The sequence below is a fragment of the Schistocerca americana genome, chromosome 2, assembly GCF_021461395.2.
Source record: "Schistocerca americana isolate TAMUIC-IGC-003095 chromosome 2, iqSchAmer2.1, whole genome shotgun sequence".
NCBI classification, from domain to species: domain Eukaryota; kingdom Metazoa; phylum Arthropoda; class Insecta; order Orthoptera; family Acrididae; genus Schistocerca; species Schistocerca americana.
The window spans coordinates 127,519,017-127,543,032 of record NC_060120.1 but is presented as its reverse complement, the minus strand read 5'-3'; the positions used below and the strand labels follow the sequence as shown (position 1 = coordinate 127,543,032).

Genomic DNA, 24,016 nt, shown 5'->3' with positions numbered 1-24,016 from the left:
TATCAGTGTTCAAATTAATGAATGGTGTAGCCCTTCTTGACAAAGGTGAAACCTTTTCACAAATCGACAACGTTCACCGACTTGGACTCCCAAATACCTCAGACCAAAAGCAGAATTGATGAAGGCAGTGAAGTGGAAACAGTCATTTTTACCACAAAAAAATTGGGAAACGTTTGAAGTGATAGTGCAAAGCAGATTCTCATCCTCCAGAGACCTACGAGCTCTGAATGTAGGAAACAAATATGTAATATACTTCATTTTCTAAGCTTATGAATTTTACTTGGGTATGTCAATCTTTTACAACTGATATCAGTTTTAGGATGCATAATTACCCATAATTTATTGAAAACTTAACACATAAGACACTATTGTTGCCAACCGTGACATGATGTGAGCAGTATGAATGGCTTTTCATTTATAACCGATTTTACATTAGGTGGCCACAGTGACTATATTTCGTCTTTCATTGCTAAGAAATAGACATTTTGCAGTAGGTAGAAACATCTGCAACTACACAGTCTTATGTGGAGTAAGTATTGCATGTACAGTAGATGGAACTGGAAATTCAATTTAGGACAGTGACACTTGTTAATACGTAAGCTAACTGCACAATCATTTCCATTTATACCTTTATTAAGCAAGTATTCAATTACAAATATTTATAAAATTTACTTCACACATAATACTACAGAGTAACTCTTCAGTCATGTCCATATGACAAAGGTAGATGCCATAAACATCCGTTAAGACTAAATTTGTAAAAAAATATTCCTCTTGTCAAATTTCATCTTGTGGCTTTGAATTAAAAATTTGTTTTCATCATGAGATCATTTACAAATTTAGAGACAATGAGATTCCCTATGACATTCCACTAACTACACATTTAACAGTTATTTCTTCAACAGTGGATAAAACAGAACAGAAATGTCATATGGAAAAATTACATCAGAAGAAAATGCAAGTATTATTTGGCATTTCAGATCTGATTTGGAATAGATAGGGTAAAGCCACACTATAGAAGTTTCTTCACTGAGTCAACTTCAACTTTATCCTTAAGGTGAAAGATCAAATTATGGCAAGATATGAGTATTTCCACAGACTTGCATTTTTTCCTGTATTTTAAGTGCAATGAACTGCAAAGCCGTAACATGTCATGTCTGTGAATGTTTAACATTTATATAAATTATATCACAGAGCTGTTGAGCATAGTGGATAAAACTATAGTACCTTATTTATTACACAATGCCAGAGCATCCTGCTTTAATGAAAACACAAATATTTGCTCTTGTTTGGAAATTGGTCATCACAACCCTTTAAATGCCCCAAATCCATTTGATTGTTATACATTATGTAATAGTACAGGCACTAAAAACAATCCATTCTAAAATAAAGCTATACACTGAACAAAAAACAGGAATGTATGTATGTAATACTAGGTTGTTTGGTATTGCACGATGCAAATATCTTGCAAGAACTGCTTGCAAATTTTTGCTATTATAAAACAATAATAAACTAAAATTGTGACTATAGAATTGAACAAACAAACCACAAATCTGAGTGACAGAGATTCAGACTTTAACAACTTTGTAAAAGTTAGGTCATCAATGATATAAATAGGAACAATACAAAATTAATGATGTCATTTTGTATTAAGTCTTTTTGGAAATCAATACTCCAGTGGTTATGATCTGAGACTTAAGACTCTCAAACACCTTTCATGACACTTCATATGTTTCTGGGAAGTATTACAAGCAATGTCATTGCACTGCACCTCAAGCATTTCACTAAATACTATAGTATTCGCTGCAAAGACTAAATGAAATTATCAACTATCAGTCAGTGTTTGATAATACCAAAACCTATTTCCTTTTTATTTGGCACACTACTATGAAAATAGACGAATATCAGGTAGTCTATGCAGCAATTTCATACATGACATGAATTTACAAAGCTGGAATTGCTTTAATGTTTGTGGTATGTATGAATAATAAACATTTAAGTTAACACAAACTCTGAACACAATGCATTTTAAGAGTTACTGAAAGCACAAATATTGTGGACACACTAGACAGTTTGGAAGATTTTGGCACCATATGAATTGATACTTCCAGATTGTAATCCACAAAACTAAAGCTACACTACTGATTGTTCTTCCATTACTGAATCACTGATTTCTAATTTTTGCAGGCTGCATCACACAATCAGCACAAGAAAATTTAGTTTTAATACTGGTAACAAAAATACCTTTCAATTTTAAACTATAAAATCTGTCACATAAAACAGTGATTATTTCTTTCTTTAAATCACCTTACAAATACAATTTGTACTATAAACTAGTCCGTTCACAACACTGCAAAATTTAATGCGGAGACTACAACACCAAGCTCACAGCCTCAGAAATCACATTTAACAATCACTCGGCATTTTCTACTGATCCGCTGGCACAATGTACATGAAGCCGCAGCAGGAACACTTCACCTGGAAAGAAGATTCTCTGAGTTAACACCACTTTTTTATAAATTTTAAATTTAAATGACCAGTTTTTATAATTTTAGATTTTTCATTTTGCTTCTTGAACTGAAGACTACTTTTATTAAGACAGTCCAAATAATTATAAGTTTATAGTTACATGCAACAGAATTACAGTAAACACTTTAGTACAGTGAACTGCTAACTTTCCAGCCAAAAGAAGAAACACTTCAAGGATTTCATGTTACTAACTGAACAGTACAAAACTTTCACAGTTCACGTAAGCTTTTTGTTTTCATGCAGGCTGTCCCAAAAGGAATGGTCAATGTTCTGGGACATTACAGCAATTGTCATTGAAAGCAACAGAAATAGCGAATGTGGGCCTTAAAATGCATACTGTAAGAGCTATGAACTTTTTCAGAGGAAGTGACATGCTTCATAGCAGCAGATATGACAGTACTCATAGCTCCTAAGGTATGCATTTTAGACACTTTACTAGTCTGCTTGAAATGATCATTCCTGTTATTTCCCCCTAAATATTTACCACTGCTTCTGGGACACTATATTGAAACAAAACATTTAATTCTTCTCAAAATCATTCCCGTCATTTACATGTATTCTCTCTCCAGTATTCACTGTATTTCCTATTCAATGTTTTTTGTAAGTGATTTTTCTATGAGCTGTAAGTTCATCTAGCATATTAAGAATTGCTTCAGATGGCTCAAATGTTACCACAATTGACAGATTAGTGAATGAGTTCTCATGTAATTTTGATCCCTGTCTCACTCTTTACAGTTCTGAGTGCTGTCAGAATTTTATACTTGAGAACAACCAACAAATTTATATACTGGAAGTAAGCAAGTACACACTGTTTAAAGAGGGAAATCATCAAGCAGTACTGTTTTTGAATATCAGAACTGAAATTTATTTAAAAATTATAGTGCTATGCAAATTATGTAAAGGCCTTTGATAATCATGTTTTTGGAAAGAAGCAGAAGTACATTCTTACTGTATTTCACTCCAGATAAATTTGTTTTGTTGAATAATAAGATAATGGTGAAATTTAATAAATTGACAATATTACAGTCTACGAAAAGCATCTACCATGATTGCATGTGTTTTACTCAATGCAGAACCAATATCGAAGAAATTGAACCAGTAATTATGTTATGTATGTAAACTTAGACAAAAGTATATATTCAAGGAAGGGCAGAGGGTACATTCAAACTGATTTTATCCGGGTAAAGGAGACCATATTTGCAAAATAACTAAGCTGGGGTATATCTTGTCACTGGAGCCTAGGCAGGGAGCATATTTTACAAAAGCAAGCTGGTTCTGAATTACTGGAACTGGTTCTCAATATCCCACATATTAGTTCTGGGGCATATTAATGTGCGAGCCGGTTCCACAGATTTTTATTGGAGACAGATCTGCAGATTTTGGTGGCCATTGGAGTGCTTCACTGTAGTGCTGACAGTTCATAGAGGGGTGCCATGTGTGGAGGAGCAGTGCCTTGTTTAAGTTGTGCACTGGAATACTTCACCCAAAAGGTAACACATGGGGATGCAGGGTATCAGTGACTTATTGTGCCATCAGGAATCCCTCAATCACAACCAATCGTGTCCAGAACTCAATTCAATTCAATGGCTCCCACACCATGATACCAGGACTAACCACTGAGCCTCTCCAAAATAGGTGATGTCCCCAGGTCACCATCATCCCAGGTAGTCCTGAACTACAATTGCTTCAACAAACTACATGCTTCCCAGTCTCACTAAACAGATTTTTGCAGCACTGCATTAAAGACTCACTACAAATGGGACAGTAATTCCTTACTTTGGTTGCTGACTGAACATTTGTGCAGGATGACTGCTGCAGAATGTCCATTAATTTTTCTCTGAGCACATGCACAGGTGTGAAGGTTACAATGTGCTTGTTGCACAATACATTAATCCTCCCTTGCGTCAGACATGGTCAACCTGAACCTTGAGTATGCTTGCCCTTAGGTCCCAATGCTATTCAGAAGTTGGTCACCATCACATCTGAACAACCCACAAATCTTTATACCGCACAATTCGACCTGCCAGCCAAATGGGGACTATGTAGCCCCTGTTACACTCACTTGTCCTGCTAACACTCTCCAAATATGCTCCACCCTTGTGTTCTCACGGTGATCACTTAACACCTGGTGCTGTTTATGGTCCTCATAAACTACCAGGCCTAGTAATAAACATTAACAGTAATGCTATTTGATCTATCTGTCACAGGAAATTATTACTAACATACAAATGGGATGTATGTGCACAAGTTACACTGACATCTGATGAAGTCTTATACGTTCTTCACTTTGTCAGCAGAATATTTTATATGCCGTTTAAGACTCCATCAGCAAGTGTAAATACTGTGGCAACACTTTCTCCATTACACGGAATACACTTTTACGTTAATAACCTGCTGCCAGTTATTAATATTAGGATTTTGTAAGAATGAATCTTATTAGTGTTCACATTTAAACATGAATATGGGAATGTGTCAGGAGCAATGCAATGAACCATTATAGCTGTTTTGTACCATACCTGTTTAAACTCTTCTTTGTCATCATCAGCCTGGGCAAGTCGGTGGTATTGTGAACGATTCTGCATGTACATATCAATGTTTCCATATGGTAACACTGCAGTCTGAAAATTCTGGATAGAAGTACCCAGGTCAATTTTTATGTCCAGTCCTTGAGAGGGTTCCTGTAAAAACAAGTAGGTTTCTAAAAATTTGCTTATTCACCAATTCAAGTAGAAACATGAAACTATCTTTACAGATACTTTGAACTTCAGTTTTATGTTACAGTTTTATCATTCTAGATTCACTTTCCCCTCCATTTCTTTCCCTGCCTAATTTCTCACTTTCTCTAATGTTAAGGCAAGAGTGTAACCAGGTTTCATTACTGCTGTCTTACTGAACTAATTTCCACTTGGCATAAACCCAATTTTAGAAAATGTAGTAACTTAATTCAAAATTAATACCAGTTTTCACTAAAATGAAGTGACATCCAGGTAAGATCTGAAAATGTTATCACAGACCATAGGAAATTTTTCTTGAACTTTTACACTTCTACATTGTGTATTATAGCCAAGAACTTTTCCAGATTTAAATTTCCTTATTCTGCAGTAACTCATCCTGCTGACACTTTAAAAATTTACTTCTGAACATCAAAGAAAGTGCACAGAATTTAGCTCTTTCAATCACACTGAAGAGAAAAAGAAGTTGCAGAGAAAGAATCTGGACAATTAAGACATACGATTTTGACTCCTTTAACAGCCAAAGGCAGTTTGAATCTATTGGAACTATACAAGATACTGTGAAAGATGGCAATTTCTCCGGGAAATGCTTAAGCAATAATTTCTATATACTCACAAACTGCTGTTATAATCTTAATTGAGGATTAACTTTGTATCTTGACTGCACTGTCAAGTATTTTTGCAGTTCATTAGCATCTGTAATTTTTCACTCTTACTGACTAACATTTAACAGCCATGCTTTGATCAAGGAACATCCAACTTTACTGTAGCCAATTTTTACACTTAGAACTTGTCTGTGACAATATAAACACAGGGTGTACATAAAGTCCACGAAAACTCATTTATTGCACAAGAACAAAACATTGTACCAATATTATTCATGTCACTGAAAAGAAAACCTGATAATTTTTTCCCCCTTTCTCCATGTATACCACCGCAGCGTAGTTTAGTGATTTGCCAATAAGTCAGCACTTCTCACAAACATGGTGAGTTCAAGTGCAGCACTAGCTTTCTCTGTGTTGGAGTTCGACTAAAACAAGTGTGCTACAGCTGTTCAACTGGTGTTGAGAACTAAGTATGGTAAGAAGTCATCAACAAGGAAGGCCATTTACCACTGACAACAAATTTGTTACAATGGGTTGCTTGTGGCCAGCAAAGAGAAGCAGACATCCAAGTGTGATGGAACTGAATGGAGCAGGTATGAGACATTCATATGGGGTCAAAAGAAATTTGAGCGTCTTGCATCCCATGAACTCTAAATGGCTCCGATGACAGCACGTAAAGTCCTGCGACAAGCTATCTATGAAACCATTCAAATTTGAGCTAGTGCAGAAGCTCCACAACCATGACAAAGACAAGCATTTGAGTTCTTTGCTGTAGCAACATTTGAATAAGGATGGGGTAGTGTTGTTGATCACTTAATTTTTAGTGACAAAGCCACTTTCCACACTAATGGGAAAATGAATAGGCATAATTGTCAAATCTGGAATACAAAGCATCTACATGAATGCATTTAATCTGAGCATGATTCCTGAAGGTAAATGTCTTGTGCCTCGTCATGTCGAGAACTGTACAGGCCATTCTTCTTCGCTGAGAGCACTACTACTGGATATTCCTACTTTGACATGTTGCTGCAATGGCTGATGCCTCAAATGCAATCAGACTTTATATTTCAGCAAGATTTGGCTCCACTCCATTTTCACTGTGAAGTACGTGGGTACCTGAACACACAGCTCGATGGAGTAGCCGTGCTACAGCAGGGGACAGCTGTTTCATGAAATTGCTTCCCCCAATCGCCAGATCTCAATCTCAGTGACTTGTGTGGGGACACAAATATATTGTGTATATACCACCTCTGCCACATGATGTAGCAGAGCTCTGGGAGAAAATAAGGGAAGTGACTGCCACAGTCAACAATGCCACACTGCAATGGGTATATCCAGAACTGTTACTGTATTGACGCTGCTGGTTCATGTAGCGAATGTTTGTAAAAAGAACTTTAAGAGTCTCTCTTCAAAACGCAATATGTATGACATGTACAATGTTTAGTTCTTGTGCAATAAATAACATTGTTCCCAGACTTTATGTACACCCTGTACAGAAGGTATCATGGGAGGGTGTGGGGGTAAGCAAGCTAACTTACCGGTAACTCAAAAGAAAATTTTGGAGCTGGAGGAGTGAATATTGCTGATAAAGACTCCCATGAGCTTGTACGGCAACCACTGCTGATGCTGCTGCTTCGGCTGCTGCCACAGCCACTGTCATCATTATATGATAAATCATCGAACCATGTTGCTGTCAGTATTTGCATTGCTAGTCCATCTTCTCCATCCCAGTCTCCTTTCTCTGAGAAACTCAAATCTGCAGCACTGATGTCCGAAATACTTAAGCTGCGCATGTCCCTGAAATGGAAACAGATGCATGTAAAAACATTTTATTCAGAAATTTCAAAAGGGTATTACAGAGCAGGAAAAATATAACTGATGGATTGCTGATGGCATGGGCAGTGTCTAAAGGAGTTATACAGGCTATCCCACTGAGACCTCCCCAATTTCATGGACCCAGGAGAGAAAAACCACAGCAGATAGGACAATGAAAAATGCACCACATTGTAGAGCATTTCTAAGACTTTATATTCTCACATCAGAAGTGCCAAGTATCACCACCAGAGTGCAGCATGGTTGCATGAAGTGAAAATAGCTACTCCACAGCAGCACATGCAAGCAGTAGTGTGGTTCGCAGAAACAAAATCCCTGATTACTGTGCAAATTATTGTTGTGTGTATGAATGTGATCCACCTGATGTGAAAACAATTAAGGAATGGTATAGGAAGTTTCTGGCAGGGCACGTTAGGGAGTTTCAGAAGAGACAGTGGAGAGCATCACAGAAACGTTTCTCAGAAGCCCACATAAGTCAATTCGTGAAGCATCAAGGCAACTGTGTGCCTTGAACAACATTGCATTGTTTAGTTCACCAGTATCTTCATATGTGCACTTACAAAGTGCAAATTCTGCAACATCTGACACCAAAGGACAAACCACACTGGCAACAGTTTGCTGCGGATATACTGCAGTGTATTTATATGGGTGCCAGTTTCCTGGAAAGATGTTTATTCTCAGATGAGGCAACCTCTCATCTATCAGGAAGGGTTAATAGGCAAAACTTCCGGATTTGGGGTTAGCAAAACCTGCATGTTGTCATTGAACATGTTTGTGATAGCCCTAAACTAAACGTGTGGTGGGGTTAATGCACGACAGGATTGTTGAACCGTTCTTTGCAATGAGTCAGTGTATCTGGACATGTTTTAGCAGTTTTCTACCCTCTAATGCAAGACTTGCAATCCAATATTTTTCAACAAGATATGGAGCTCCACTGCATTGGTCAGCAGCTGTTTGCAAGTTTCTGGAGAGGAAATTTCCTGATTGTTGGATCTGACACAGAACTCATTGCCTGGCCACCATGTTCACCTGGCTTTCCACCTCTTGATTTCTTCATGTGCAAATTTGTGAAGGACCATGTGTGTGACCAAAATGGACTATATTCCTACGTTGCAACATCATATCACTAATGCAATTGCAACAATAACAGAGGAAATGTTACAAAGAACTTGGCAAAAAATTGAATATAGACTCAATATTTTTCATGCTACAGATGGTTCACATGTAGATGTGTGTGTATGATAAAAAATTCTTGACATGCTCTACAGTGTGGTGCATTTTTCATTGTCTTATCTACTGCAGTTTTTTCCTGGGTCTTTGAAATTGGGGAGGTTTAAGTGGGACACCCTGTATAATGAACAAAAGATGAAATGGAAAGTAGTGAAATCTAACAAGGCTGTGCTTTGGGAATTAGCTTATGAAATGAAAAAGTAAGAAGTGTTTACTAATTAGAGCAGTGTTAACTACCGAAAATATTGATAGCCTAAGAAGAATGTGTAAAATTCAAACAAGCAATATGAAGAGCAATAAACACATAAATTAATTTTGTATCTCCACGCATGTAACTCACTACAAATTTTAGTTGTGAACAGCCCTTTAGCAACTTGACACGATTTAGTTACTGGAGGTTGCCTTGGAGTAATTTGCACTGATGAAAAAGACTAAAAATATTCTGCAGTGATCCCATAGTCTCAAAAGCTGGTTAAAAGTTGTGTGTAAACAGTCTTAAGGGGAGTAATAAGAAAAATTTATTAGTCGTCAAGTTACCAGATACACACAAAAGTTTCTTTACAGGTCTGTTACCTGCACTAGAGTTACAGATCTTTTTAATAAACAATTACACTAAAACTATCACCAAGCTGTTAATTTAAGTCACAAATATCAAATATTTTCAATCCTCCTGAGCAAAATACTACGAAGCTTTGTTTGTATTATACTTTGCAACATAGTTAATGTCAGCAAAACTAATTTTATGAAACTTTACCTGCAAAGATCCATTTGAGAATTGTACAATGGCATTGTCTTTGGTTTCTGAGGCTGTCTAGCCTTCTTTCTGTTGCTGCCAAATGGATCTGCAAACAACTGTGCAGCAAAACGACTGAAATAACCTCGCCTGTAATCTGTAACAAAAAATTAGCTTATTAGTTTCCCATTCATGTGATTGTTATTATATAGATTAGCAAGTGCTGTAAAATGCCTGGTATGCCAGACCTCTGCTGGAGTAAGGCACAACTGTACTAATAAACAGTGAGCAACTACTAACAGGGAAAAGTAAGGGAGTGGTTTAACACCTCTCACTCTTAACTCTGAATTACGCAGTACTGAAGTTCGTGCATATTGTTAAACCACACATTGTCCAGTGTTTTACAAGAGCTACAAGTTGCTCCATCTTGACACTATCATGCCACAGCCAAGAGTGGCCATTGCAGTACAATGGCTACAGCATTTAAGAAAGTTGAGTGAAATAAGGTGTTTATTGTTGGAACAAGGCTGCTACATTCAGCAGCACTTAGTGGGCCCAGATATGAGTGCAACTTCAAAGGATTTCTTGTAAAAAACTGAAGAGAATTTTAGGAGTAGCAAAGTGTGTATTGCTGCTGTAGTGTACTGCAATAGAGGGGAGAGTGTCCCAGCCAGTCCTCTCTCATTCTGTTCTTTTAAAAAACACAGGAAGTGGCAGGCTAACAACCCTACACAATTTGACAAGAGTCAATGGAGTTTTCTGTCCTTACTCTACAAAGACACTGCAGACACTTTTTAGTTAGGAAGCTTGTGTCAGCAGTAATCACAATGATAAAATTTCTTTGCCATTTCAGTGTTAGAATGGACAAGCCAACAACGATGAACAAATCCAAGTAGCTGCAGCCACCAAAAGTGAACTGTAGCAGTTGTGACAGATGCAGGGGCTTTAATGTTATTTATTAATCTCCACTTTACACTGGGCGTTTCACTTCAGCTGCCTTACAGAGGCTAATTTTTAGCTCTGAGTGTGTGAGTTCTATTGTCTAAATGTCTCTGGAGTTTAAAAACTGTCCATTTATGTTTGTCTTTGTGTATGTTCAATTTCCTCCTTAACCCTGTTTACTACAGGACCCACATACTTTATCAATATTTTAAAACCAAATGAAGGACACTTATTGTAGCACAAAGAAAGGCAAACATATCCTTGGCAAAGTTAGGGATGTAAAAGAAGGGAAATAGCTTTTAAGCTTGGGGTGGTAGCTTCAAAGACATTTAAATCAGAAAATCTTAACATTTTTATTATTACTGGTTAGTATTAGTACCCATGTCATGTAATAACACATTGTATCACAAAGTAATATGATACATGGATTGATACTTCCTATTTTAGATGCATTCCACTCTAGAAGCCCAGAAACTTTATGTTCTCAGACAAATCACAATACATTTAACAGGGTGGGTCAGAGCCCACTATGTTATGGAATAACGTTTAACACCCAAAAATGCATGAATGTCAAGATGTTTTAACTTATATCTTAAGCTTCCAGGTAAGTGAAAAAGCTAGTTCCTTCTTTTAGATCTGCCCAGGGGATAGTCAACTTGTGTGTGTTGTGATAGCATTTTTCATGTTTCACAACTTTTACTCTATCATAATTTTAACAGACTGTCATAGCTTCACACCTGATCTACATTTTTGACTCAGGCAATGACTGATCCAGTATAGGCTTTTTATTGTCTTTTGAACCGTGTTTCTTATGTTGTGGCAACAGACGAAGCTTTCACAAAATAGGACAACCACCGACACTTCCTACAAAATTTGAACTGATTTGCATAATTCTGATGTACAGAAGCATCACTTCAAAAAACCCAGCTCAACGTTTTTACATGTGAAATCCAAATGAAGCTGGAGTTTTTCAAACAGTTCAAACTTATCTTAGACCAATGTCCAACACACTGGTGGACATTTGAACCAGAAGTCTCACTCCAGTCAAGAGTTGTTCTAGGGTGGCTGTTTCAGAACGTAAGATCACAACAGTTGACATACATATGGTGACATTAGCTGAGTACTAATTTCAGCCTGATTAGAATCTTTTGCAAAAGGAATCAATTCAGTTTCAGATCATTGCCCAACCCTCAGATTACCATAACACAGCCACAGTAAGATGTTCAGATGGCTACACAAGTGGCCACCGGTCTGGGCTAAATCAAACTTTTTACCTGATGCTCCCACCTCACGAAGAAACCGAGCATCAACATCCCACCTGCCTGCACTCCTGCCCAACAAATTCACAATCCTGTGCGTGTTCATTTCAGAGATTTGTTACCGTGCTCCCCTGCTGTAATAACAGAATTGAGTATGTACTACCATAGGCCATTAATGTTTCTTTTGAGCGGTATTATTTGCTAAATGGTTCCGAAGTGATCTTTTCAAACAGCTACCAACAACTATTTTTAAACCATCTTGTTTCTCGTTTTTAATGATGTTTTAAAATTTATTGGTTTAATGTTTTGCACTGCTTTGAAACTGATCTAACAGAATGAGCTCCTCCATGCCAACCAGCACTGATTCTGAGAACACCGATTGTGTTGAACCCCACTTTCACTTGTCACATGACTTACTGGAAGCTTTCCATCAAGGTAGTCAGGCAGATTAAGTATTTAACATACAGGAAACATTTTAGTACCACACCTACACTTATTGTCGAAAGTTCAACCACATGGGGAATCAATTTTGTTACAGTCTTTTGGGAGGGAGGATGCAGCATGTTATTTTTGATGGACAGTCACTGTCACATGTAATAACTTCAGGTACTGGGCTCCTTGCTGTTCATGTTGTATATTAATGACCTTTCAGACAGTATTAATAGTAACTGACTTTCCAGATGACGTTATGTATAGTCAAATACTGTCTGGACGAAGCTGCATAAATATTCAATCTAATCTAGGTAAGATTTGAAAGTAGTGCAAAGACTGGCAACTGTGCACTCCACAAAACGAAAAACTTTGTATCCTATGTATCAGTGATTCACAGTTTGAATCTGTTAACTTATAGAAGTACCTGGGTTTATCATTGTCGGGATATGAAATGGCATGACCACAGACTGCTGTGTATAGAGAAGGGGCAGACTTCAGTTTATTGGTAGAGTAATGTGGAAGTGCAAATCAATGTACGAAGGAGACTGCTTACGCATCACTCGTGTGGCCCATTCTGAAACGGAGTGTGGGACCCATACCAGATAGGACTAGTGAAGGATATTTAACATAACAGCACGAATGGCAACTTGTTTGACCCATGGGTAAGTTACAGTGGTGCTGAAAAAGTGGCAGATTCGAAGGTAGACGGAAATTATCCCAAGGAAGTCTACTAAGTTTCAAGAAACGGCTTTATATGACGATTCTACGAATGTACTTCAACCCCTTAGGTACAGCTCGCAGGATGGGTCGTGATGACATTGTAACTGCAGAACGCACAGAAGCATTCGAGTAATTCATCCGGCGCTCCATACGCGAGTTGAACGGGAAGAAACCCAAATAGCTGGTACACTGGGACGTACCGTCTGCCATGCACTTCGCGGTGGTTTGCACAGTATGTATGTAGATTTAAATTTAAATGCACGGCTGCCTCAAAATATCTGACAAATAACTCGATGACGCGACTGACCGCTGCGCAAAATTACACTGCCGCCACATCCTGCGTTAGAAGTGAACGGGAGTACACTCGGACATGTAGCAGTTGCGCCGGCTAGTCTCTAGCTGTGGCCGCTAGAGGCGTGAATCTCGAGCTTCGCGCGGCGGCATTCCTGGCGCCCTTGGCGAATCAGTGCGGCTGGTGTTGTCTTTCCCTCCCCCTCCTGGCCCCTCACTCACAGCTTTGCCCGCTACAGGTTCCGTGGCCGCAAATCTGGCAACGTGGCGCGTGACCTGCAGCCAGCGAACAGCGCACCACGCGACCAGGTACGGCCGACACGCTCGAGTGCTCGCGGAAGGCCGGCTGACCGCTGGTGGTGCAGTCCCTGGCCCTGACTGGGCGCACTAAGAAACAAATTCCGAAACTAGTACGAACTGACATTTCATGTTGCAATATGCAAACCCCGCCCATCCACCCCCTCCTTCCCAAATCTACGAGGGACACCATAATTCAAGTTAAAAGTCTAAAATACTATCTTGCAACAAGGTTCCTATGTCTTCCTCTGGACCTTTCTGCCTTTGATACTTTAATTGGTGTTTATTCTCAAAAATTTTAGAAAAGTTATGTACAGGCAACTTCTCAACCATCTGGCCACAAATAACACTATCAACAACACAGTTTGTATTTCTGAAGGGTTCTGATACCAAGAAGGCTATTTACACCTACAGTGAAAATGTACTCAATTCATTAAATAACAAGTTACAAGCAGCAGGTATTTTCTGTGATTTGTCAAAGGCATTCGATTGTGTGAACCACAACATCCTTTTAAATAAATTAGAATTCTATGGTATCACGGGCAGTGCTGCAAAATGGCTGAAGTCATACCTCGCTAACAGGAAACAAAGGGTGTCAGTGCAAGGGACTAGTGAATTAAGTCATCAGTGATCATCAGAATGGGAAGAAATTACATGTGGTGTCCCACAAGGATCCTTCTTAGGGCCATTGCTTTTTCTTGTGTAAATTAACGATTTCTTATCAGTTACACTGCCAGAAGCAGAGTTCGTTTTGTTTGCAGATGACAAGTATTGCAATAAATAGTATGTCGAGTGTAGTTCTAGAAAGATCTGCTTATGATATTTTCATGGGTATTAATAAATGGTTTAAAGCCAACTCACTGACAAACTTCGAAAGACTCTATATGCAATTGAGAACCTGGAAGAGGTTTCCACCCAGCATATGCATAAAGTATGAAGAGCAGATAGAAGAGGTTGACAGTCTTAAATTCCTGGGATTACAACTTGATAAATTCAGTTGGGAGGAACACACCACACAACTGCAGAAACGCCTTAACAAATCTGTATTTGCAATTCGAATGTTAGCAGACATAAAAATGAAAAAGCTTGCATACTTTGCCTACTTTCATTCCATAATGTCATATGGTATAATATTTTGGGGTAACTCTTCAAGTAAAAAGTTTTCGGAGTCCAAAAGCGTGTAATACATATTTGTGGAGTCAATTCACAGAGGTCATGTAGAAACCTCTTCAAAGAACTGGGTATATTAACCATTGCCTCTCGGTATATTTACTCCTTAATGAAATTTGTCCTGAATAATATATCTTTTCCAACAGCTCAGTTCATACATACAATACCAGGAACAAAAATGATCTGCACAAGGACTTAATAGCACTTTAGTTCAAAAAGGGGTCCACTACTCAGGAACATATCTTCAATAGTTTGCCAGCAAACAAAAATTTAGTTACAAATAAAGATCAGTTTAAAAGGAGCCTGAAAGACTTACTAGTGGCCAACTCCTACTCTGTTGAATTTTTTTAATAGAAACATGATTTATATATTCGTACTATCAGTATTGTTATTTTAGCTTAAAAAATGACCTGTTCCACACTTACGAGGATCTCCTCAGCACGGATCTATGGAACGAAAAACTAATCTAATCTAACCCATGACAATTTCTTAACAGTGTGTCCATTTTTCCCGGTCTTCTGCAGCTGGTCCTGAGAATGGTGTGTTTTCTCTTTAGTCTATCCATCGTCTAGGTGGTCTTCCCTGCAATCTTTCTCCTTCGACTGTCTGGGACGATCATTCTCGAGTTATCCTGTCGTCGAATTATGGGACGAAAGACCTGCAGAAACCGTTGGAAACAAATACAGGACAACCTCTTCTCCGCTGAGTTCGTTAAGGTTTCTTTTGTTGCCAGACTGAAATTTCCACTCGGCAGCAGAATGTGCGTTGGTATGAAACTTCCAGGCAGATTAAAACTGTCTCTGACAGCTTGCTTTACGCGGGCAAGTGCTCTACTGGCTGACACCCAAGCGCGACTCACGACCCCTCGCCCATAGCTTCAGTACCTCGTCTTCTTACCTTCCAAACTTCACGCCAAGAAGTTTTTTTTTTTGTGTTATGTACGTTTGCTCATCCATGATATTCTCGGCAACGTCCTACGTCCACATATCTATTTCTTTTGAGGTCAGATTCAGTTACCGTCCACATTTCAACGCAATAGAAGGAAACGAAATAACAGAGATTTCAGGTCTCCCGATTTAGAAAGACGCTTTAGGGCTTTGTCTTCCGAATCACTGTCAGCGCCAATGCAGCATCCCTACCCAGAACAATCTTACGGCTTATTCCCTGGGTAGAGCCACCAGGCAGATGAAGTGACCAACTTCATATTCTGATAGCATATCAGCAGCTGGTAGCGATTCGCCTGTCAATTATATCCGTCTTTATTAATGGACATTCCACGTTTCTCTGAACTCAATGCAGTAATTTATTTCCACTTGTGATTCTGCACACAGTATGGTGTCATCAGCAAATCTTAAGTTACTGATTCTCCGCCCTCCAAACAGGTTTCCACCAGTCCATCCTCAAAGCCTTTCTCTTAACATATTCTCCAACAATGTTAAATAGAACCGATGTCTGAATGCACCACTAACTCTTTTACGTGGTTCCAAAGGACTTCACGTAGCCGGGTCGGCACCATCTGCTATTCGCTCCATCAGCTGGTCAACTACCGATCTTCTGAGTATAATCTTGCTTCAGCACAACCGCTGGTTGTCCTCGTCCGCGGTAAGAGACTATAACGATCCAGCCTTGAGGACATGAAGTTGCTATTGCGGAACATTGCCTTTGTGAAAGTCATCCTTATGGAATTTAAGGCCTCCAAAATGGCTATCCACCTGTCGAAATATCGGCGGTTGTCAAAGACGTCATCCGTCTGCATTCCACCAAGTCGCTTACTGCCGGTTTTCTTCCACTAGTTGACGCAATAGTTCTGCAACCAGTTTATGCAGCGTCCACATTTATTACAAGTACTCTTATAAATAAGTCCCGTCTGCGGAATCTTAACTGGCGTCCGTGAATTAGCAGACCGAGTCACTTCTGCACGCCATAAACATCGCTGCGGCTGATTAAGATGCAGCAGCCAGTGCGTCTAAGAACCATATATATTGCACCCAGTCACGTGACCGCCTCTGCTGTGACCACGCAATTTGCTCCCACTTAGCAAGCAGCAGCAGCAGCAGCGCAGGTAGGCGCAAGAGGGCAAAGAAGGTACGGCCGTCGCACCCATGCGATAATCTGCTCCACTATTTGGACCCGCCAGTGACGTAGTCGACAACCTCCGATATTTCGACAGGTGCACACCCTGTCATTTTAACAGCTTTACCGTGAATTCTCGTAAGTTACCTGATACTGCATACGCCGGGAGACATTTAGGTGTCACTAGACCGTTAGTGTGACGGCCCACAGCTCAAAAACTAATGCAGTCATGAGGAACAAGATCCATCTTTAAGCTTTGCGACAAAGTTGCAGGATATCTACATTTCTCCTACTGTTTTCACTTTAGAATATCTCTAAACGGTAGTATCTTATCGATAAGCTGTTGAGGGCCTCGCCTTCTTGCAACAAAATTGCGTATTTAGTTTAATCCTCAAACATGGTTCGCCGCGGTGGGTGTTTTCTTTAATTCTGAATTTTTCGTATTATCCAACAATGTGGTTCAAGATTTTCTTCTTGTGGTTCACATTTAACTTTTCTAAATATCACGTAATGCCAACCCAGTTAAGCTACCTTTCTTAATGATGCTCCTGCCAAATTACACGAAAGGAAAATAATGCAAGCACCATATGGTGACTTTCGGAGTATGTAGGTGAAGGCATACACGTAAGAGCGAGAGGAACTTTTAAGAAACTATGATGAGGGACTATCTTTTCTCCTGGATGTTTGTTAAGCAGAAAACACTGTAGGTCAAAATGGAAGCATAGTATGATTAAGTATTTGGTATGGAGACTGGCGCGGTAGGTGGCGAGAATAGCTTGTTCGATTGAAGCCTGAAGAGGGTAAGATCTTTGGTCATTCTTTTCGGTCTCTCAAACATTTCCTTTCAGTATTGTGTGCGGATAGTGCATTTACTTAAGAGCTTAAATTTAAACTATTTCAGACTCAATGGCATACCTGTTAACTTTACGTTTACAGTACGTATATGCACTAAACAGTGTCATTTGCCGTAGCGAAGACTATAGCCGCCGGGACGAGTCCTCTTACAGCGAAGAGTCCGTAATTATGAACCGAGGCTCAGTCACCTGCGGCTCTGTAGATCTGTTCTGGGTCGAGGAGGATTCGCAGTGTTACTATCATCTCCTCCGGCTCCCCACTTGCCCTCACGATCTCCACTGACGTGCAACACATGTACTATGTAAGTTTATTAAATTTACGTACAGTATTTTGATGTGTAGGTCTAGTAATTTGTCGACATCAGTATCGCCCAAGAAATTCTAATTCAGAAAACTCTATCCTTCCAAAAGTACATACCCGAAATTGAGACGTACACGAGTCAATGTGAGAACTTTAAGAGCAACGAACACACTGAGAATGTCAATTTACTCAACATAAAATCTACATGCGCATTACAGTGTGAAGAAGCACTACAATTGTGGAAACTGCTGGAAACTATGGCTATACAAGCGCGTATGCTGTTTCAGTTTTTTCCCTTAGTGCAGGGTTTTTCCCTATTTGCTTTCACTTAGTTCTGTTCTTTCTGATGACCTCTCGACAGGTCTTCACCTGGAGATCCGAACGGGGCAGATTACGCCCGCGATATTTTTCTCATTGGTAGGCCATTGAGTCAAATCAGAGCTGCACCGTATAGTAAGGGTAGAGAAGCCACCCCACCCCTCCTTGTTCCATGGTTCTTGGAGGCTAAGGTTATTTATGTATGGGAAAATACTGCTATTGAAACCTTGTTTTGAAAGCATGAAGACACTCAAGGCTTCCCCTCCCCTTTACCTCATGCATCCCGGCCTCTTCGCATAGAGTTACTTGTGCAGGAGCTAATACTGGCCTGCAAAATAAGTTTTTATGGAAAGTGGCTCTGACTTAAAATCTGAAGCCTTTAGACAAATTTGATGTGTGTAGGGGTTTCGACTGACCGAAGCCAAGGTCTCCACCCAATGAACTGTGCCGTGTGTAGCGCCGGTGTGCCAACCTCTAGACAGATGTTGGCATTTTGTCACCGCTCGCGGAATTAAACGCTGTTCTATTACAAATGAGAGTCAAAATGGACTTACAACTTCGGAATAATATAGAAATTTTTATTTTGCCAAGCACCAATCTTACAATACTTTTTAAATGAACACACCGCAATTTGACTTTCAATTACGACCAGGTTTCGGGCTTTTTGCCATTTTCTAGTGGTTGGATTAATGCCAAACATATATTGCAAGACAAAGCTTATTGCCAATTTAGAGTTTTATGTCCTGCAATATGTAAATGACACTCACTTGAAAATGGCATGCAAGGCCGAAACCTTGGGTCATAATTAAACAATACAACCTAATGGCGATGTGTTCATTTGAAAAATATGGAAATTTATTGAGAACTTACAGAATCTGTAGCAAACAGCCTCAAGTTTGATTACATAGTGCACCGGTCCCCATTCCCCAACCTCGACAATTGCTTTCCAGGTAGATGGATCGATGGATTGGTCGCGAAGCGCCAGTCGCATGAGCACCTCCCTCCCCTGACTTTACACTAAATTTCTTTCACTTGGGCTTCATTGAAGACCGAGTGCATGTTTCTCCCCTAAAAAACTATTTACTCGGCCCGAAAAATCGAGTCTTCGCTGCTGTTGCACAAGTTGCGCCCGATTTGCTGAAAAAAAAAGGTGAAGAAATTTATTACCGGTTTTATGTTTGCCACATCACAATGATAGTCACATCGAAACAAAATGATACTTCACATTTAGACTAGATGGACGTTAATTCATAAAACACGATTTTTCATTGTTTTACGTGTTGAAGTTCAGCCTATATTCAAGCCCTCTGTTATAAATAGCAAAGAGTCAGATTTTTTACTACAGTTCCAACAGTTGTTGAATAATTTCATTTGTTATGTACCTGATATTTATTAGATGATTAGCACCACCACTGTTTACTAGTCCTAATTTAAACGGCGTTTCTTGAACTTACAGGTACATAAATTAAAAACTTTTACACGAACGTGTATTTTGCTTTACCATGATATTTCCTCAGGCCTGTTGCTGGTTTCAGGTTTCTTTTTCCTGAGTAATTGTAGGGGTACAACAGCACTGAATTCGTGGTCGTCAAACTCTGCCAGTGGCTGAAAAAAGTAATGTAGCTCATAACCTCACGTTGCAGCTTACTACCTTTATCATGAGATCTTTTGCGTCAAATGTGATCTGCTGACGTTCCGAACTGCACGAATCATCCACTGCTAATTAAGAAAGTAATGGGCTCCCAGCCGCTGAAGTAACAGCGCGAGTTAATTTTTTCCTTGCATTAGCCACTAATTCGCTCACAGCTTTCTCGTTGCTTTCTGTAGTCTTGTTATCTCTTTAACATCCAAGGCAGAGCCCTGTTTCTGTGCAAAACCAAGTGGGTTCTCAGAGCATACACTCAATGAACATAAGTGGAACAGGGCGGTGCTGTAATAGCTAAGTGCGGTCAGTCGGGACTTGTGTAGGCTGCTACGAAATTTGTCGATCGGTCAACAGATAAATTAGTGCATATGGCAAAAAGAATTAGACGTGGCAGTCGGATATTCGATCGTTGACAGTAGGAATGAGTTAAAGATAGCAGACCGCGCTTCGAAACAAATTGTGGAGTTGGGATACGGATAGGCACTGAATCGTCGACGCTATGCAGGACGGAGCGTCATCCTGTCTATCTGGTGTTGCCGGCGACACAGAAGGGAAACGTTGAGGGGGAAGCGAGGGGCAGGGAAAAGGGGGAGGGGGGGAGGGGCAGCTGGTTGCGCAAGATCACACCACAGCTTGTGCTGCGTGCCTCTGCCCGTGTCGCAAGCGCTCCACTGCAACCGCACAGCCGTACACAACCAGTGGGTGTATGGACCGCGTCACCAGAGCAACGAAAACATTCTGTCCTGACTCGCTGTATCAGACTAGCTTAAGCCTCGTTAACACCATCCACTACTTTTAACCGCACCATTCAAACCACTGCAGTTCACATCTGGTAATTCCAGCATACTGGAAGTGGTTTCCTCACAAGGAGCAAAAAGGGTGAAAGATTGCCTTTGTATCATCAGAGTAGTACATATGACAAGTCTTCATTAAGCTCGCCGACTGTTCGCCCAACTACCCAATTAAGAGCAAGGCATTTTCGAATCTAATATTTTTCAAGTCGTGCTACAGCGAGATGGAAACAATTACGGTTATGTCCTACTGAAAATATCTAGTTACAGTTCAAATATTTGTCTCTGAACCAAGGCATGTTTTCCTAAAAGCCACATTCAGACAGTGTAGTTGCAACCGAAGGTATGTACAGTTACGGACAGAGGGAGCCCGACGTCTACTGGAATATATCAAATCGCCCGTTTCTAGAGACAGCTCATTAGCTTTCTCTGAAGGATCTATGATTTTTCAGTCTAAAGTCTTGATACACGGACGTAGGAAAATTAGACGGTAACGTATGAATTAGATTTCCACGTATTCAGACACATTACGGTGCATATTTAACTGCTGCCTGTCTTTCCTACTGAGTGAAGTCTTCAAACGCTTTCTGCTGAATTATGTTAGCCACTGAGGAGGCGAAAGATATTAAACCAAACCGTTTCTAGTGTTAATACTGGCCACAGAGTAGATGCCCTACGCCTCTGCTATCTCTACTATGTTAAAATATGATTTAATGATAATTACAAGTGAATATCAGCAAGGAGCATTTTTTACAGCAGTTTATACAGACTTTTCAAATTTCTAGTCATCGTGTAGACCGTGCATTAAAATCTATGCACGAACCGCTCGAGAGCAGGTAGTGTGCACGCAACGATATCAAGCCACTTGCGCTGTTTTTTTTTTTTCAGCGAGCTCAAAGCCGCTCGAAACCCTTACGCACTCCGTGAGCTATGTGGCTCTTACAATGATAGGCGAGGTTCTCCGCTTTGCGCAGGTTTTTATGCCCGCAGCAGCACGCGAACAGCTGGCGAGAATGTTGTTCGCAAGTGCACACGCACCCTTAGATAACTTTGCTAGCAGCAGTTGCGCAGATGCCCCGCCCGACATTGTTTCACAATTTTGGTACGTGTCGAAACGTTCAAGCGTGGCGCTACACAGCGAACGGGCGGTAACGGGCACATCGGTCAGCGCCGCTTTCACCGACCACGAAGACACCCTGGAACATGGCTCCGTGCTATCCAGTTCATTTACGACGTCACAACAGCTTCGTTTGGAATCTCTGCGTGTGTGTAACACACACACACACACACACACACACACACACACACACACACACACACACACACACGCACGATAGTATCCGGTTAGCAACGACAAGAAATAACTGATAACACTCTTGACGTTCACACGACCGCAAGCAAATAGCGGCAGCTCTTGCTGTTAATGCACGATATGCGATGAACTCAAAGCTACAGCTACAGATTATTCCACACAAATATAAAAAAACACGCTTGAAGTACACATAGGCCGTTCGCTAATCGCCAACGCCATCGTTTCTATTACTAGAGCGTCATCTATCGAATCTCGTTCTGGTTGATTTCTAAAAATATCTTAACGGTCAGAATCTGAAGATTAAGCCCTCTTAGGAGTTCTCATGTAACCGAAAATTGTAATTCGTAACACAGTAAGTGCGCACAATTCGCCTTACAGAATAGTCGATCTCACCATTTGTAACAAACTTTTTAGACAACTCATTTGATGACAGTTTTCTGTTGCTAGCACTTGTTACTTCCGAACGGCGAAAGCAGGTTTTAGATTACGTTTTTACACGTCTTGCTATCCCGCTGAAAAATCTAGTTTCCCATTTTTTTCACTGTAAGCATCCCGAAATAAGCTGTTCGAGTTTCCGATTGAGTCAGCACGACGGCTGTCTTTTTCGATTAAATATACGAAGTGGATAACCAATACTACTTCGCTCCACAAAGTATTGCGTACCGATTAACCGACACTTTTAAATTTAACACGGAATATGATACCCGAAGCACTTTCCAAAAACGGCGCCTATATAACCAGCAAATCCGGTAGCCAGAAGCTTATTTCAAAAAATGTATACTGGAGAGTACTTTAAAGACAGTTCAACAACGATGAGAAGCGATACTGGGGAAATATTTACGAAAGCCGCATTTTGGAGCCCATTGTAAAAATGTGGGAAGGGCGTTTGCGCTCTTAACTAGTGGTTACTGGAGTGTCTTCGACTTACACCCTGAAGACGTCGCCGAGGAAGAATACTTCTGTCAACACGTCTAATCACAACACAATTTTCCCGTGCCTACTTTCAGTTATGCTACCTAAATGAACAGGTTCAGCTCATTTTGGAAAAAAAGTATGTAGAGTCAGATGTAGTTCAAATGGCTCTGAGCACTATGGGACTTCTACAGTCATCAGTCACCTAGAACTATTTAAACCTAACTAACCTAAGGACATCACACACATCCATGGCCCAGACTGTAGCGCCTAGAACGCTCGGCCACCCCGGCCGGCTCAGATGTAGTCAAAGAGTATCATTCTCTTACAGGGGATGTTCGAGTATGAGAGAAAGGGTACAAGAGTATTTCGAATACTTTAACCATGTAAGTCTTTTTGCTTCAACAGTGACAAGGTTCTGGTAGGAGATTTAACTGTCAACACCCGTCAGCCCAAAGAAGAAATGACTTCCGTGTCGAGCTAGAGCGCTCGTTTGCGTGTGAGGATACTTCGCACGGTCAAACGGGGCAGCACAGATGGCGAACCGTATTTTAACCCTCCTACCTTCCACCCTCTCGCAGTGTTCAGCTGTAGTGCCTAATAGTTACGCAACGACCATCACGTCCGCCGTAACTCCGGAACGCTGCCATCTCTTCACTGTACTCCGAAGCTTTATTGCACGGCACTCGCGATCGTCAAGGTGCGAACACTGTGCGCGCAGCGCGGACAGATTGTTAACGGCCGGCCAATATGGCGGCCCGGCGCGGGGCACCGACCTGTTGGCATCTCGGCGCCGGTGGTGGCGCGGGCCCTGGCGCGCCACTTTGCCATCAGCTGATGCTCGTCCGCGCAGACCGACCGCCGCCTGCGCCCGCTCGCCTCCCACTGCCGCTGCCGTCACGCTGGCACCGCCGCGCTCTCAGCGGCCGGCCGCGGGCTATCGCAGCGCGCTCTTATCTCACCGGCTGACACCATCGCTCGCCGCTCTGCAGCCTCTGTAGGCTAATTCTGCTGGCCGCGACGGGGCCAATTACGGC

General features: G+C 40.7%; 1 protein-coding gene across 1 annotated transcript in view; it reads right to left on the bottom strand.

Moving 5' to 3' along the window:
• Window positions 1-615: 615 nt before the first annotated feature.
• LOC124595980 overlaps window positions 616-24,016 on the bottom strand; it is a 48,077-nt gene continuing 24,676 nt past the window's right edge. The window contains exons 2-5 of the mRNA XM_047134924.1: window positions 9,684-9,819; window positions 7,405-7,663; window positions 5,046-5,207; window positions 616-2,478 (exon numbers count right to left, since the gene is read on the bottom strand). Of these exons, the coding sequence (XP_046990880.1) occupies window positions 2,428-2,478; window positions 5,046-5,207; window positions 7,405-7,663; window positions 9,684-9,819 (608 nt within the window). The 3' untranslated portion in view covers window positions 616-2,427. The remainder of the gene's footprint in view (window positions 2,479-5,045; window positions 5,208-7,404; window positions 7,664-9,683; window positions 9,820-24,016) is intronic.